The sequence below is a fragment of the Hyla sarda genome, chromosome 12 (assembly GCF_029499605.1).
Source record: "Hyla sarda isolate aHylSar1 chromosome 12, aHylSar1.hap1, whole genome shotgun sequence".
In the NCBI taxonomy this organism is placed as follows: Eukaryota; Metazoa; Chordata; class Amphibia; order Anura; family Hylidae; genus Hyla; species Hyla sarda.
This window is the reverse complement of record NC_079200.1, coordinates 83,982,780-83,998,330: the sequence shown is the minus strand read 5'-3', so window position 1 is coordinate 83,998,330 and position 15,551 is coordinate 83,982,780. Positions and strand designations below refer to the sequence as shown.

Here is a 15,551-nt window from a genome sequence, read left to right as displayed (position 1 = left end):
ATTTCCATACTCAGAAGAGATGGAGTTACAATTTTTTTTTTTTTATTGGGGGGGGGGGGTCATTTTGGCACCATAGGGGCTTACTAAATGAGACCTGCCCCCCAAAAACCATTTGAGCAAAAGTCACTCTCCAAAATCCCATTGTCGCTCCTTCCCTTCTGAGCCTTCTACTGCGCCCGCAGAACACTTTGCATCCACATATGAGGTATTTCCTAAAGAAATTGGGTTACAATTTTTGGGGGGATTTCTCTCCTTTTACCCCTTGTAAAAATTCAAAAACTGGGTCTACAAGAACATGCGGTTGTAAAAAAAATGAAGATTTTAAATTTTCTCCTTCACTTTGCTGCTATTCCTGTGAAACGCCTAAAGGGTTAACACACTTTCTGAATGTCATTTTGAATACTTTGGGGGTGCAGTTTTTATAATGGGGTCATTTATGGGGTATTTATGATATGAAGGCCCTTCAAATCCACTTAAAAACTGAACTGGTCTCTGAAAAATTCAGATTTTGAAAATTTTGTGAAAATTTGAAAAATTGCTGCTGAACTTTTGAAGCCCTCTGTCTTCCAAAAGTAAAAACATGTCCACTTTATGATGCAAACATAAAGGAGACATATTGTATATGTGAATCAATATATCATTGATTTGGGAAGTCCATTTTCCTTATAAGCAGAGAGTTTCAAAGTGAAAATTTTTGAATTTTTCAGCAAGAAATGATGCAAGTATCGATGAAAATTTGCCACTAACCTAAAGTAGAATATGTCACGAAAAACAGTCTCTGAATCAGAATGAAAAGTAAAAGCATCCCAGAGTTATTAATGCTTAAAGTGGCAGTGGTCAGATTTTCAAAAAATGCTCTGGTCTTTAAGGTGAAAATGAGTCCTTAAGGGGTTAAGGCTACTATTCATTTGTATATCTGTGAATTGTTTATGTTCATCTGTGCACTGTAGGTCTGGAACAGAGTAGGGACTAGGTTCTTGAGATACTGCTGGGGACCCCCGCAATCTCCTGCAGCACCCCGAGTCATCACTGCACGGAGCTAAGTTTGCTCTGTTTGTGATGACTCACGATGATACAGGGTCCAGAGTATCGTGACATCACGGCTCCGCATTGAGGGGTGGAGCCGTGACGTCACGATACTCCGGCCCCTGTTTCGTGAGTCATCACGCACGGAGCAAACTTAGCTCCATGCAGTGATGACTTGGGGGGCCAGCGGCTGGACCCCTTGCGATCAGACATCTTATCCCCTATCCTTTGGATGAGGATAAGATGTCTAGGGTGGAGTAGCCCTTTAAGGTAGTTTTATAACAGTATAACCTGATAACACTGCTACACTAATTGTCGGTATGATACTTTCTATAAAAAAAAGTGTTGGCAAATGAATGGGTATTATGACCCTGTAACAACTGCTTGCTTTAAAAATGCAGGACTATTCAGTAAATGAGCACAGATAGCAGTCCCACCTCCACTAACTGTGGCCCCACCCTTTTTCCCGTACAGTGGGGCCCTTCTGTGCCTGCACCAGTGCCAACAACAACACTTACTGGTGCCTGAGAACCATCAACGAGACCCACAACTTCCTATTCTGTGAATTCGCTACTGGCTTCCTGGAGTACTTTGACCTCAATACTGACCCATACCAGGTATAAAGTGGCATCCAGGGAAAGGGGGGGGGGGGGTTATATGGCTGCTGTTGTCCTCTTTTTTTATCAGCCTAATTCTTCTGGACACTTTTCTCTTTCAGCTGATTAACGCAGTGAACACTCTGGACCGAGATGTCCTCAATCACTTACATGTCCAGCTGATGGAGCTGCGCAGCTGTAGGGGCTCCAGGCAGTGCAACCCCCGCACACGGAACATGGAGATCGGTACATTACCTTTCAAGAACTAAAACTTCCAGCATGACAGGCCAGAGCCTGGTGGAGTTGTTAGTTGTTCTTCTGGTTCAGGGTGTTGTTTCATAATGGGGTTGAATATTGGTTGTCTGTACACAGCAGGAGTAGTATGCTAATAGTTGTTGCCCCTGGTATGCTCCTTCCTCCAGCCTGGAGGTCCGTGTCATATGGTATGAGTTTTGGCCACTTTGTTTTCTGGATTATTTGTACCATGTCTATGCAGTGTAGGATAAGCATCAAATGAATCATTATGTTCCTGCACTAGAACATCTTTATCTGCACATAAAAAAAACTTTTTTTTTTAACTTGCAGGTCTGAAAGATGAGAGTTTTGAGCAGTACAAGTAAGTATTGCCCTTTGTAGGGGGATGAAACGTCATCTGTTGTGTGAGCCCTTCATCTCCTCCATGTAGGAAACCAATGGCCGCCATCATAGTGCTTCTTACAGATTTCCACACACCCTGGCTCTCATGAATATTGCAGTTTAGAATGTATGTGTGCTGTGATTCCTATGAGCACTGATTGGTATGGTACATAGTTCTGTTTTTTTTTTCCTTTCTTTCTCTTGGTGACGGGTTACTTTTTTTCTTTTCTTCCTCTGCTTGATTCAGACAACTTCAGCGTCGAAAATGGCCAAAAACGAAGAGACCATCCTCTAAATCTTTGTAAGTTATAATTGTCAAGTATTCAACCCATAATGTAGCATGATCTGCTAACACCAGGGGATGCATGTTTGTGGCCTCATCCCATATGCAGGAGAGTTAAGCCCCCTGATTTTTGAAAGATGGCAGGCCCTATTCACATAAAATGTATGCAATTTTATGCATATGTTTTTCTACTGTTCACATAAAACACTTATTGAAAACATCTACTTTACAACATAAAGTCTTATTCAGTCTATACACATAACTGTACATTTTAAAGGGTACCTTTCATATCCCCCAGGCACCTGGCTTCAAGCATTGAATCGTTTCAGCTCCTGATAAACCTGTATACTGCTCGCTGTACCAAAGAAGCCCTAGCAGAATTCCATATACTGGAGAACAAAGATGATTGGATACAGAACTTGGAGTTGAGTGCCTGGGTGAAATGAGAGGTTATCTTTAACCCTTTAACGACGTAGGACGTAAATGTACGTCCTGGTGAGGTGGTACATTTACGTCCTATACATAACCGCGAGCATCGGAGCGATGCTCGGATCATGTGCGGCAGGTCCCGGCAGCTGATAGCAGCCAGGGAACCGCCGGTAATGGCCAACATCCACGATCATTCGGATGTCTGCCATTAACCCCTCAGATGCCGTGATCCATACAGATCGCGGAGATCCGATCATCCAGAACGGCAGACGGAGGTCCCCTCACCTGCCTCCGCTGCCTTCCACGGGTCTTCTGCTCTGGTCTGAGATCGAGCAGACCGGAGCAGAAGATGACCGATAACACTGAACAGTATTAGCAATCGAATGATTGCTATAAAGAGTATTGAAGTGTATAAATAAAAGTAAAAAAAAAATTTGAAAAATCCCCCCCCTATAAAAATGTAGATTGTCCCATTTTCCACATTTCACCCCCCAAAAAGGGTAAAAAATAAAATAAAAAATTTAATAAACATGGTATCGCTGCATGCGTAAATATCCCAATTATTAAAATATGTTATTGATACCGTATGGTGAACGGCATGAATGTAAAAAAAAAAAAAAGTCCAAAATTGCTGCTTTTTTTTATAACATTTTATTTTAAAAAATTGATAAAAAATGTATTAAGTTTTATATATGCAAATAAGGTATCAATAAAAAGTACAGATCATGGTGCAAAAAAAATGAGCCCTCCGCTTATATGGAAAAATTAAAAAGTTATAGGTCTTCAAAATAGAGGGATTTTAAACGTACTAATCTGGTTAAAAATGTTGCTTTTTTTTTTTTTTTTAAGCACAACAGTAATAGAAAAGTATGTAATCATGGGTATCATTTTAATCCTATTGACCCAAAGAATAAAGAAGGCATTTCATTTTTACTGTAAATTGTACAGCGTGAAAACGAAACCTTCCACATTTTGCAAAATTGCCTTTTTCTTTTTAATTTTCCCACACAAATAGTATTTTTTTTTGTTGTGCCATACATTTTATGGTAAAGTGAGTGATGGCATTACAACGGAAAACTGGTCGCGCAAAAAACAAGCTCTCATACTAGTCTGTGGAAGAAAATATAAAAGAGTTATGATTTTTTGAAGGCGAGTCCATAAGGCCAAAATGGTCTGAGTCCTTAAGGGGTTAAATAAAGGCTGCAATTCAAATTACAAACACATGTACCTCTCTCATAACACAGAGGAATGCTTTTATTCTCTGGTGTGGAAGAGGCGTTTCCAAGGCCCCTGAAGTGCTGAGGGCTGGAACATCTCCTGACTCCCCTTCCCATCCCTGCTTGATTGACACTCAACTAGAAGATGAGCTGTGTTTCCAAATTCTGCGCCTGCACACAATTTGTATTCACAGTGGATGAACAATATTTAGAAACAGAACTTGCTGCTGGAAGCTGAGCCCTGCCTAAAATGAGAAGTTTAAAGCTTAATGTGCAAACTTCTCTCATAAGTGTACTTTCCCAAATGGGGTGACTTTTTTGTGAGGTGCTGGGTACTGCCCTGTTTAGGAGAAATTGTGTTTTTGTGTTCCTTGCATAAATGAGAGCTTATAGAGGACCTGTGGCCAACCCCCAAAAATTAAATAACTTAAGAACTGTAAAAGGTGTGATTAGACCACCTTGATATAGGTGGGTTTATTGTTTATCTGACGATTCAGGGACCTAGTCACTCCCATTATTAAAATGAGTTGATGCCCATTTTCCTATTAGATGATGGGCCGGATTATACAGTCGGGGGGGGGGGGGGGGTGTATTAGGGAAATCTGCCCCCCCCCCCCAATGTTAAACATTCAACCACTCTGACTGTATAATCTCGCTCCTCACCCAATATTTACCTCCATTATCAACATAAACACCCATCTGTCTGATTCCCTGAATTGTCAAATTATAAACCTACATATCTCAGGAATGGAAGGATATATCAAGAATCTGTAAAAGGGTGCTTTATCAGAGAACCCTCCGCTATGTAATGACAATTGGTGGGTTGGCCACAGGTTCTCTTTAAGATGAAACTACCGATTAGAAAAACTAACTATTATAGTAGTAATGGAGACTCTCTAACTCTGGTGCCTGACCAAAAACCCTAATAAAATGTTGCTTGTAACATGTTGATCTATTGGAAATACATACAGTTACAGTTTTAACCTTTTTAGATAAATATTTTTTTTACTGCTTTCATACAAGGGAATTTAAAATAAAAAAAAAGGTTTATTGTCAACGATTATTTCAAAATTTGTGGTATTTTACAACTAAATGCTCAACCAACATTTTCTACCACAATGTTTCACATTTACTGAATAAAACATCCATAGTTGTTAACATAAAATGACATGTCAGATGGTGTTGTGTCTGTAAGGTGTTAAGCTACACCCTTGTCTAAATCTTGGGAGAAAAGAGTCTAGAACATTTGATGCATGTGATGCAGAACATGTGCACCAGTTTGTTTTTTCTTTGGCACGTTTTAACTAGTAAATCTTGTGCTCTGTTTATGATTTAGGCCGGGCCTGACACAAACTTCCCAATTTTCTGCCTACTTCTCTGTTATTATGTAACTTTTACCACTATATAAAAGGGAAGCAGGGGATTTGTCGCTTTGGATTAGATAATCAGAGCTCCACCCTTATACAGACATGAAACACTCGAGTGTTATACTATCAGGTGTAGGTATCCATTTTAGCTTTTTACTCCCGTACTGAGTAAGCACCATCACTGCATCCAGAAATTTGGGAGGGGGATGTGATGCTGGGTCTGTAACCCTGTGTGTTTTATGTCCTGCAGAGACCAGCTATGGGAGGGCTGGGAAGGATAACGCTGCCTTTGATGAAGAGTCTTCTAATGAACTTGAAGCATTGATAACTCTCGAAGATGTTCTTCAGAATCCATGGACTGCGCCCTGTGAGTAGATAGTCTGCAGAGGATAGGACCGATTGCCCAGACATGCTGCAGACTGTTACCTACAAACTCCACTTTGTTTATTCCGCCTCATACATTCCCGCTGCCAGAGTGGATCCTACAAGCGCCACTTCTTGCCTGGAGTCGACAAGAAGTACAAGACTTCTCCAGTACAACTCCCTCCCCACCCCCACCCCCACACAGAGACTTGGGGAAGAGGAGCATATACTGAAGTAAATAAAATAACACAGGAAGACATTTTGTAAATAATGCCAGCGCCTGGCGGCAACACAAGGGGAGTTGCTGGATTTACCATAAAGAAACCTCACCGGTGATTTAATACATAATAAAGTTTCATAACTGACTTGTACCGGATGATGATCTGCACAGGTGACACCTTACAGTGTCTGGAACCGCCACACCATTCAGCCGTTATTGCTCATTTTCGGGGTATGCAAATTAGGTCCTTGGGACATGGACAGAGCTTGGACTTGCCCTGCTCATTCATATGCATAACCCCCTCCCTTATCGTGCAGCCGATGATGTAAAGATCTCCTTAATCCGTAGAAAACTTAGAGTGCATGTGCATCACTATGCCGATAGGGTAGGACTAACATAGGCAGCGCTAGGAGCGTAGAGCTAGCGTAGTCCTGCTCATTTGCAGTTTGTACCGTGCAAGCAGTTTTCTACGATCCGTAGAAAACTAAGAGCACATGCGCAGTTTCCTCCGCTACACAGTTAGCGCGGGAAGGCTAGCGTAAGTTAGCGCATGCGCAGTTCAGATTAGTCCGTAGAAAAATGTAGTTAGCGTAGGTAGCGTAGTGTAGAAGGCAGGGAGAGAGGGAAACCATTGTAGGGTTTAACATTAGTGTAGTGTAGCTAGCTTAGATTGTAACGTAGTTAGTGTAGCTTAGGTTTGATTGTGAAAGGAGGTAGGTTATATGTTTTAAAGTAAAGAGACTACAACTCCCAGCATGCTCAGTCATGCTGGAAGTTGTAGTTTTGCATGTTTTACAGTGAAGGGACCCGTATACGTTTTCAATTTGAAAACCGTACGGAACCGTTTTGAAAACCGTATGCCAAAGGATGCATTCGGTTGTGTCTGTTTTGCACCCTGTACGGTTTTGTCAGTTATTTTTCCCGTACCTAAAACCGTAGCCTACTACAGTTTATGGTCTGGGTGAAAAACCGTATTGAAACGTATACATTTTTTTTAAAACATGGGAGTCAATGGGAACCTTACAGAACCGTAGGTGCGTAAGGTACCATATGCTTTTTGACTTTGCACAGTATTTTTTCTTGGAATTTCAATCAAACAAGTGAAACTTTATTCATAATGGAATGAAAAGTTAAAAACTTATAAGTTTTTTTCTTAAAAAACGGATGCAACCGGACATCATTTTTCAACCCATATATGGTTTTCAACCATATACAGAATAAAATTTGTACACACGTTTTTATACAAATAGTATAAAAAGGGAGACAGTCCTGCTAGGCTAGGTAAGAGTAAAAGATATATGGTCAAAAATTAGAAAGAGAAAACGTGTCTAAAATAGCATAAAATAATGACATTTATTTAGAAAATTATGTGAGGTCTGCGGCAGGGCCCTTGTCGCAGACTGGTCACTAGATAAAATGTTTACAATGGTATAAAATACAAAAAATATAAAATATAAACAGTGATATTGCACTTCAACAATTGGACAATGAGACAATGGAAATGGGGCAATGGGACAGTGCAAACAGTATCTGTTTAGTTATACTGTAAAGTCATATTATAGGAGCCGGGATTAATCCAGATGAAAAGTGTATGGCAAAAAGTTAATAATCCAATAGGGTAATTTTCAGTAGCTCTGGAGCCTCCCAGATTGGGGCCCACTATAAACGTTTTTAGGTGCAGAGATACAGGCGATGCCCCCTCTACCCCGACGGCACAGGGACTGAATGCAAGAGGGCAATCGCTATACAGTTTAGGCACTTTGTGCCTCTTACCGGCTACAGTGTGCACGGTCAGATGTGTGCGGCTGTGCTTGCGATCCGGATGCACGTCCCTCTGTCCCGGCGCCACGGGAGAAATGTAGGAGGGGTGATAGGATCCAGTGCTGGGGTCGGAGATGATGGCTGGGAAGCAGCGTGTGGCAGCGATGTGAAGCCTAGCGATTGTAGCAGCGTATGGCAGTGCTGGAGGTATCCTCTCTACCCCAATGGTAAGGGGAGCAGGGTAGGTGAGGACCGGCAATGCGGTAACGATTGTCTCAGATGATGTGCAGGGTTGTCTGCGCTGCGTCCCCTTTTTCAATGGTGGAGGTTCAGGAAGACTGCTTCCCAGCCATCATCTCCGACCCTTAGCACTGGATCCTATCACCCCTCCCGCATTTCTCCCGGGACAGAGGGACGTGCATCCGGATCGCAAGCACAGCCGCACACATCTGACCGTGCACACTGTAGCCGGTAAGAGGCACAAAGTGCCTGAACTGTATAGCGATTGCCCTCTTGCATTCAGTCCCCGTGGCGTCGGGGTAGAGGGGGCATCGCCTGTATCTCTGCACCTAAAAACATTTATAGTGGGCCCCAATCTGGGAGGCTCCAGAGCTACTGAAAATTACCCTATTGGATTATTAACTTTTTGCCATACACTTTTCATCTGGATTAATCCCGGCTCCTATAATATGACTTTACAGTATAACTAAACAGATACTGTTTGCACTGTCCCATTGCCTCACTTTCATTGTCTCATTGTCCAATTGTTGAAGTGCAATATCACTGTTTATATTTTATATTTTTAGTATTTTATACCATTGTAAACATTTTATCTAATGACCAGTCTGCGACAAGGGCCCTGCCGCAGACCTCACATCATTTTCTAAATAAATGTCATTATTTTATGCTATTTTAGACACGTTTTCTCTTGCTCTTCTTTCTAATTTTTGACCATATATCTTTTACTCTTACCTAGCCTAGCAGGACTGCCTCCCTTTTTATACTATTAGCACTCTTTTTTGGCACATGGGTATGTGCAACGCAGTATCCTCGGTATAGGTTTTCCCTCTTTTTAACGTTGAGCTCCCACATTTTTTGTAGGTTTTATACAGTTTAGTCAGGTTTTGAGGAATCTGTTTTTTATCAAAAACCTCATACGGGAACTGTATTGCAAAAACGTGGTGTGAACCCAGTAGTTAGTGCAGCATAATGTTAGCGCAGTATTTAGCATAGTGTTAGAGCAGTTTTAGCATATTAAGCGTAGCGTACTGTTAGTGCAGTTTTAGCGTATGTAGCGTAGCTTTACACAGGAGTAGTGTAGTTAGCTTAGTGTTAGTGTAATATTACACAGGTGTAGTGTACTTAGCATAGCATAGTGTTAGCACAGTTTTATACAGATGTAGTATAGTTAGCGTAGTGTTAGTGTAGTTTTATACAAGTGTAGTGTAGTCAGTGTAGTGTTAGCACAGTTTTACACGTGTAGTGTAGCTAACTTAGTTTCACAGGCAGATAAAGCGTAGTTTAGAGTAGAGCATAGGGTGTAGCTGTCCAGGCAGAATGGGAGTTGTAGTTTTGCAACAGTAGCAGAGGAAATTGCACTCTCTACGTTCAACTACTAAGCCTGTAAAGTAATTAAAAAAACACACACACACACACACACACACAAAGGTAAAACACTTTTATTAGGAAAAACACTCCCCCACAGCCCTCATTAACCATTTTATTTAATGGAAAAAAAAATGCAGTTTGTCGCAGTCCACCGAATCAGACATAGTACTCCGCAATGAGAAGAGAAGAAAAACACAAAAATTAGGTTAGTACATTTTTGGGGGTTCATACCTTGGAGAGCCTAACTTGCCACCCCCCGTTCCAGCTCTGTCATCTTCCCGTGTTGCTCCACGTCTAGTGACAGAGCAGGAATGGAGGTGGGTAAGTGGACTTCTGATCACCGTATACAGCCATCTATATAGATGCCTGTATACCCCTAATGAGCTAACTAGCGCAGCTCAGCACGTACTCGCCTCTGATACTTTAACGTCGCAGAGCACAATGGCCACTGCTACGTTAACGTAGCAGAGTGCAATTGCCTCTGCTACTTTTGCAAAGCTACAACTCCCATCCTGCCTTTGGCTGTCTGGGCATGCTGGGAGTTGTAGCGCCTTCACTAGATGACTAAGCTAAGCTACACCCTACGCAACACTCTCTAAACTACGCTTTATCTGCCTGTAAAACTAAGTTAGCTACGCTACACCTGTGTAATACTACACTAACACTATGCTAACTACACTACACCTGTGTAAAGCTACTATAACTATGTTATGCTAATACGCTAAAACTGCGCTAACGCTACACTACGCTAACTACTCTATACCTGTGTGAAACTACAACTAACATCCTGCCTGGACAGCCTTTTACTGTCTGGGCATGCTGGGAGTTGTGGTCCCTTCACTGTAAAACATGCAAAACAACAACTTCCAGCATGCCTGGGCATGCTGGGAGTTGTAGTCTCTTTACTTTAAAACCTATAACCTACCTCCTTTCACTATAAAACCTAAGCTACGCTAACTAGGTTATAATCTAAGCTAGCTACGCTACAGTAATGTTACACTACGCTAACCCTACACTGGTTTCCTTCTCTCCCTGCATTCTACACTACACTACCTACTCTAACTACGTACGCAGACTACCCTGAACAACTGTGCATGAACTAATTTTTGCTAGCCTCCCTATTCTAACTGCATGGTGGAGGAAAGCTGCGCATGTGCTTCGTTTTCTACGAATCGTAGAAAACTGCGCGGTACGGACAACTGCGCATGCGCAGGACTACGCTCCTAGCGCTGCCCACATTAGCCCTATGCTGTCAGTGGAGTGCTGCGCATGCGCTCTAAGTTTTCAATGGATCGAGATAAACTTTACATCACCGTGCTACTGAGTGGCGCATGCGCCGTACAGCAGCATGGCCGCACATGCAGGGAGGGGCTAATGCATATGGATGATTACGTCAGAGTGCCCAGAGCTCTGGTTCAAGCTCCGCCCATGCCCCAAGGACCTAATTTGCATATCCCAAAAACAAGCAATAACGGTCGAACGGCATGGCGGTTCCGGACGCTGTAAGTATAATTTTCATCAGTATCTACAAGCCTGTATGACAGGTTAGTGCTGGTGATGCTGATGACAGATTTGCTTTAAGCTAAAGAAAAGCTGCACTGATCCTATCCAGTTCACTCTAAAGCTGCTGGTACATCTGCCTGTTTTTAGGAATGATCTGGAGAATAAGAAGTCACTATTGAGGAGCCCAGATGACACACTGTAATGTCATCCTTGCAGTGAAATGAATGGAGACTTTTTTTTTACTCTCAGCTAAAAACAATAAAGCTGGATGTACAACCAGAAAAATCCTTCATTCTTTACACTGCAGACTCCATACAAAACAGAAATACAATTAATATTACAAAGTAACTGATTCCTATGCTGCACCACAGAACAAGTCACATCCTGGCAGAATAAATACTATTTCCTGATGACATCTGACCCTATTTTTGTCTCCTATCAGTTACCAATACCTAATAGGACACAGATTCCTGCACTTGCCATACAAAACACATCACAGGGACATATGAAAAGTATTGATCGGCTGGGATCTGGTCAGAATCCAGAGCTTTAGCAGGGTCAAGTGTGCGGTGGCATGCTTCATTCCCCTGCAAGCTGCATTCTCCATCCAGTTGCAGGAAATCACCCCTTAAAACTTAATGTTCAGAACACAGTGTTCATTGGTCAGAGAACAGGCAGCCAAAACATGAAACTGTACCACACACTTAATTTCTATCTAGCGCAAGGTGGGGGCCTGAACACTCAAACCCTGACCGATCAAAACTTTTGATATGTCAATAGCTTTGTAGAATGACAAGGACACACTAATAAGACTCCGCTAACATGTGACACAGCTTGTGAGGTTCGACCACAGACTATCACAACTGTGGTAGTGACTAGAGATGAGCGAACTTTTCAAAAATTTGATTCGGCCAATTCGCCGAATTTTCCGATAAAGTTCGTTTTGATCCAAATTTTTTTGCGGCGAATCTATATTAAAAAAGGCTATTTCTAGCCTACATACAGCCTCTATAGGGGTATAGAACACTTTGCTGTGTTCTAAAACGCATATGGAGTGTGCTGGGTTAGTGAAATAATACTGTTATTCAGAATAACATGCAGATTACTGGTATCACTTTTAGAATCACTGCCGCACAGCAGCACAATGACAGAGCCTGGTGGTGGCATCAGTGTCAGAAGACCATATAGTGACTGAATGACACAACGTGGAAGTGTTGGCAGCATGACACAGCTTGGATGAGGCTGAAGCATGAGGACACCATATAGTGGCTGAGTGACACAGCGTGGAGGTGCTGGCAGCATGAGGAGACCATATAGTGGCTGAATGGCACAGCGTGAATGTGTTGGCAGCATGAGGACACCATATAGTGGCTGAATGGCACAGTGTGGAGGTGTTGGTAGCATGAGGACACCATATAGTGGCTGAATGACACCGCTTGGATGAAGCTGAAGCATAAGGACACCATATAGTGGCTAAATGGCACAGCATGGACATGTTGTCAGCATGAGGAAACCATATAGTGGCTGAATGACACAGCATGGAGGTGACCATATAGTGGATGAATGGCACAGCTCGGAGTTGCCAGCAGCATGAGTAGGCACTAAGCCTTCACAATCCCTAAGATTAAAAGATGAATTAAGAAATTTAAACCGAAGATTTTGGATAGCGGGTGCTACCTATGAGAAAATTTGAAATTACCAGACCCAGGCCCAGCAGCGCCATCATTTTTTTATTTGAAAATTAAAACAAACTTTGAGTGTCCCGGACCCCATCGTGTGGGTACGAAGGACCAAATCCAACAAGCCCCCACAGCAACATCAGTAAAGCATATATTGCCTGAATGACACAGCCTGGAGTTGGCTGATTCACGAGTACACAGCAGGGCTTCACAATTCCCCCCCAAAAACACCACAATTTTTGAAAAAGATTTTGGATAGCAGGTGCTACCTATGAGAAAATTTGAAATTAGCAGACCCAGGCCACCCAGCGGCATCATTAACCCATATATTGCCTGAATGACACAGCCTGGAGTTGGGTGATGCACGAGTTCACACCAGGGCTTCACAATCCCCCCCCCCAAAAAATCACAATTTTAGAAATTTTTGAAAAAGATTTTGGATAGCGGATGCGACCCATGAGAAAATTGTAAATTCCCAGGCCCAGCAGCGCCATCATTTTTTTATGTGAAATTTAAAACAACCTTTGTGTGTCCTGGACCCCAGCGTGTGGGTACGAAGGACCAAATTCCAGCAAGCCCCCACAGGGCTCATGTGGCCATGTGATTTAGTCGCAACGTCTCTATTGCCCTGGCCGGCCATTGTTTCCAAGACTTCTCGCCAAGGCAAACCATGTGAAGAACAACCTGACACCGCCGTGACCTGCACACATGGTATGCTGAAGGGCCACTGAGACTTGTCCAGGCAGTGGAGGCTTAAGACACAGTGGAGGATGTGGAGGCGGAGTAGCACACTGTCGCAGGACCAACGGGCTGACAGAGTGTAGCAGTGATGCAGCATTGAGTACACACCAGGGCTTCAGAATCCCAAAGAAAAAACAACCATTTTTAAAATAATTTTAAGAATATTTAGGACAGCTGGTGCTACCTATATATTGCCTGAATGACACAGCCTGTAGTTGGCTGATGCATGAGTACACACTAGGGCTTCACAATCCCTCCAAAAAAACACAATTGTAGAAATTTATGAAGAAGACTTTTGGATAGCGGGTGCTACCTATGAGAAAATTAGAAATTCCCAGACCCAGGCCAAGCAGCGCCATCAGTAAACCATATATTGCCTGAATGACACAGGCTGGAGTTGGCTGATGCATGAGTACGCACCAAAGCTTCACAATCCCTAATAAAAAAGACAAACATTTTTTACGAAAATTTAGGACAGCGAGTGCTCTCTATATATTACCAGAATGACGCAGCCTGGAGTTGGCTGCAGCATGAGGAGACCATTGAAATGTGTGATTTTTTTTATTTGAAATTTAAATCAAAATTTGTGTCCCGGACCCCGCCGTGTGGGTACAAAGGACCTAATCTCACAAGCACCCACAGGGCTCATGTGGCCGTAAAATGTAGGCGCAACGTCTCCATAGCCCTGACCGGCCATTTTTGGTTTTTGTACCTTTGTTTAAGAACAAGCGCATATCCAAGAGTCCAGAAGACTCTATAATGCAGGACGGTGGACCACCAAAAGACATTCTTCTATAAAATAATTTTTTATGAAATAAAGAAGCAGAGTTCATCCCTCTGCGTATTTCTTTTTGAAAATTTTACTAAAAAAAAAATCACACGCAACAATCGTTCAATGGTGTAATAGTTATTGTGAAAAATTCAAGTTTATTACTGTGATTATTATCAGAAAATTTGAAAAAAAAACTACCCAAGAGTGTTTAATAACCCCATACATTGCACCATAAATGTTGAAATTTAAATTAAGCATGTATGTATGTATGTATTTCAAAAATCCTAAAATTAAAGGCCCAAGCCCAGAAGCATCATGAAGTTAATTAGTTCCTGAAAGACACAGGAGCAGTCAGGAGTAGGCATCAGCAGTGTTACGCCGAGCGCTCCGGGTCCCCGCTCCTCCCCGGAGCGCTCGCAACATCCTCGCTACTGCAGCGCCCCGGTCAGATCTACTGACCGGGTGCGCTGCGATACCGCCCCCAGCCGGGATGCGATTCGCGATGCGGGTGGCGCCCGCTCGCGATGCGCACCCCGGCTCCCGTACCTGACTCGCTCTCCGTCGGTCCTGTCCCGGCGCGCGCGGCCCCGCTCCCTAGGGCGCGCGCGCGCCGGGTCTCTGCGATTTAAAGGGCCACTGCGCCGCTGATTGGCGCAGTGGGTCTAATCAGTCATTCACCTGTGCACTTCCCTATTTAACCTCACTTCCCCTTCCCTTCCTTGCCGGATCTTGTTGCCATCGTGCCAGTGAAAGCGTTCCCTTGTGTGTTCCTAGCCTTTGTTCCAGACCTCCTGCCGTTGCCCCTGACTACGATCCTTGCTGCCTGCCCCGACCTTCTGCTACGTCCGACCTTGCTCTTGTCTACCCCCTTGTACCGCGCCTATCTTCAGCAGTCAGAGAGGTTGAGCCGTTGCTAGTGGATACGACCTGGTTACTACCGCCGCTGCAAGACCATCCCGCTTTGCGGCGGGCTCTGGTGAAAACCAGTAGTAACTTAGAACCGGTCCACTAGCACGGTCCACGCCAATCCCTCTCTGGCACAGAGGATCCACCTCCTGCCAGCCGAATCGTGACAGTAGATCCGGCCATGGATCCCGCTGAAGTTCCACTGCCAGTTGTCGCCGACCTCACCACGGTGGTCGCCCAGCAGTCGCAACAGATAGCGCAACAAGGCCACCAGCTGTCTCAACTGACCGTGATGCTACAGCAGTTACTACCACAGCTTCAGCAATCATCTCCTCCGCCAGCTCCTGCACCTCCTCCGCAGCGAGTGGCCGCTTCCGGCCTACGACTTTCTTTGCCGGATAAATTTGATGGGGACTCTAAGTTTTGCCGTGGCTTTCTTTCACA

At 43.5% G+C, this 15,551-nt stretch overlaps 1 protein-coding gene across 3 annotated transcripts in view; it reads left to right on the top strand.

Moving 5' to 3' along the window:
• Positions 1-6,282, top strand: part of SULF2 (sulfatase 2) — a 135,180-nt gene extending 128,898 nt beyond the window's left edge. For 2 of the 3 annotated variants that reach the window (XM_056549009.1, XM_056549011.1), the window contains 5 exons: positions 1,501-1,643; positions 1,745-1,868; positions 2,208-2,238; positions 2,506-2,559; positions 5,805-6,282. In XM_056549009.1, coding sequence (XP_056404984.1) covers positions 1,501-1,643; positions 1,745-1,868; positions 2,208-2,238; positions 2,506-2,559; positions 5,805-5,835 — 383 coding nt within the window. In that variant the 3' untranslated portion in view covers positions 5,836-6,282. Of the gene's footprint in view, positions 1-1,500; positions 1,644-1,744; positions 1,869-2,207; positions 2,239-2,505; positions 2,564-5,804 lie in introns of those variants that run through there. The other variant, XM_056549012.1, reaches the window with a different exon arrangement.
• The last annotated feature ends 9,269 nt before the right edge of the window (positions 6,283-15,551 follow it).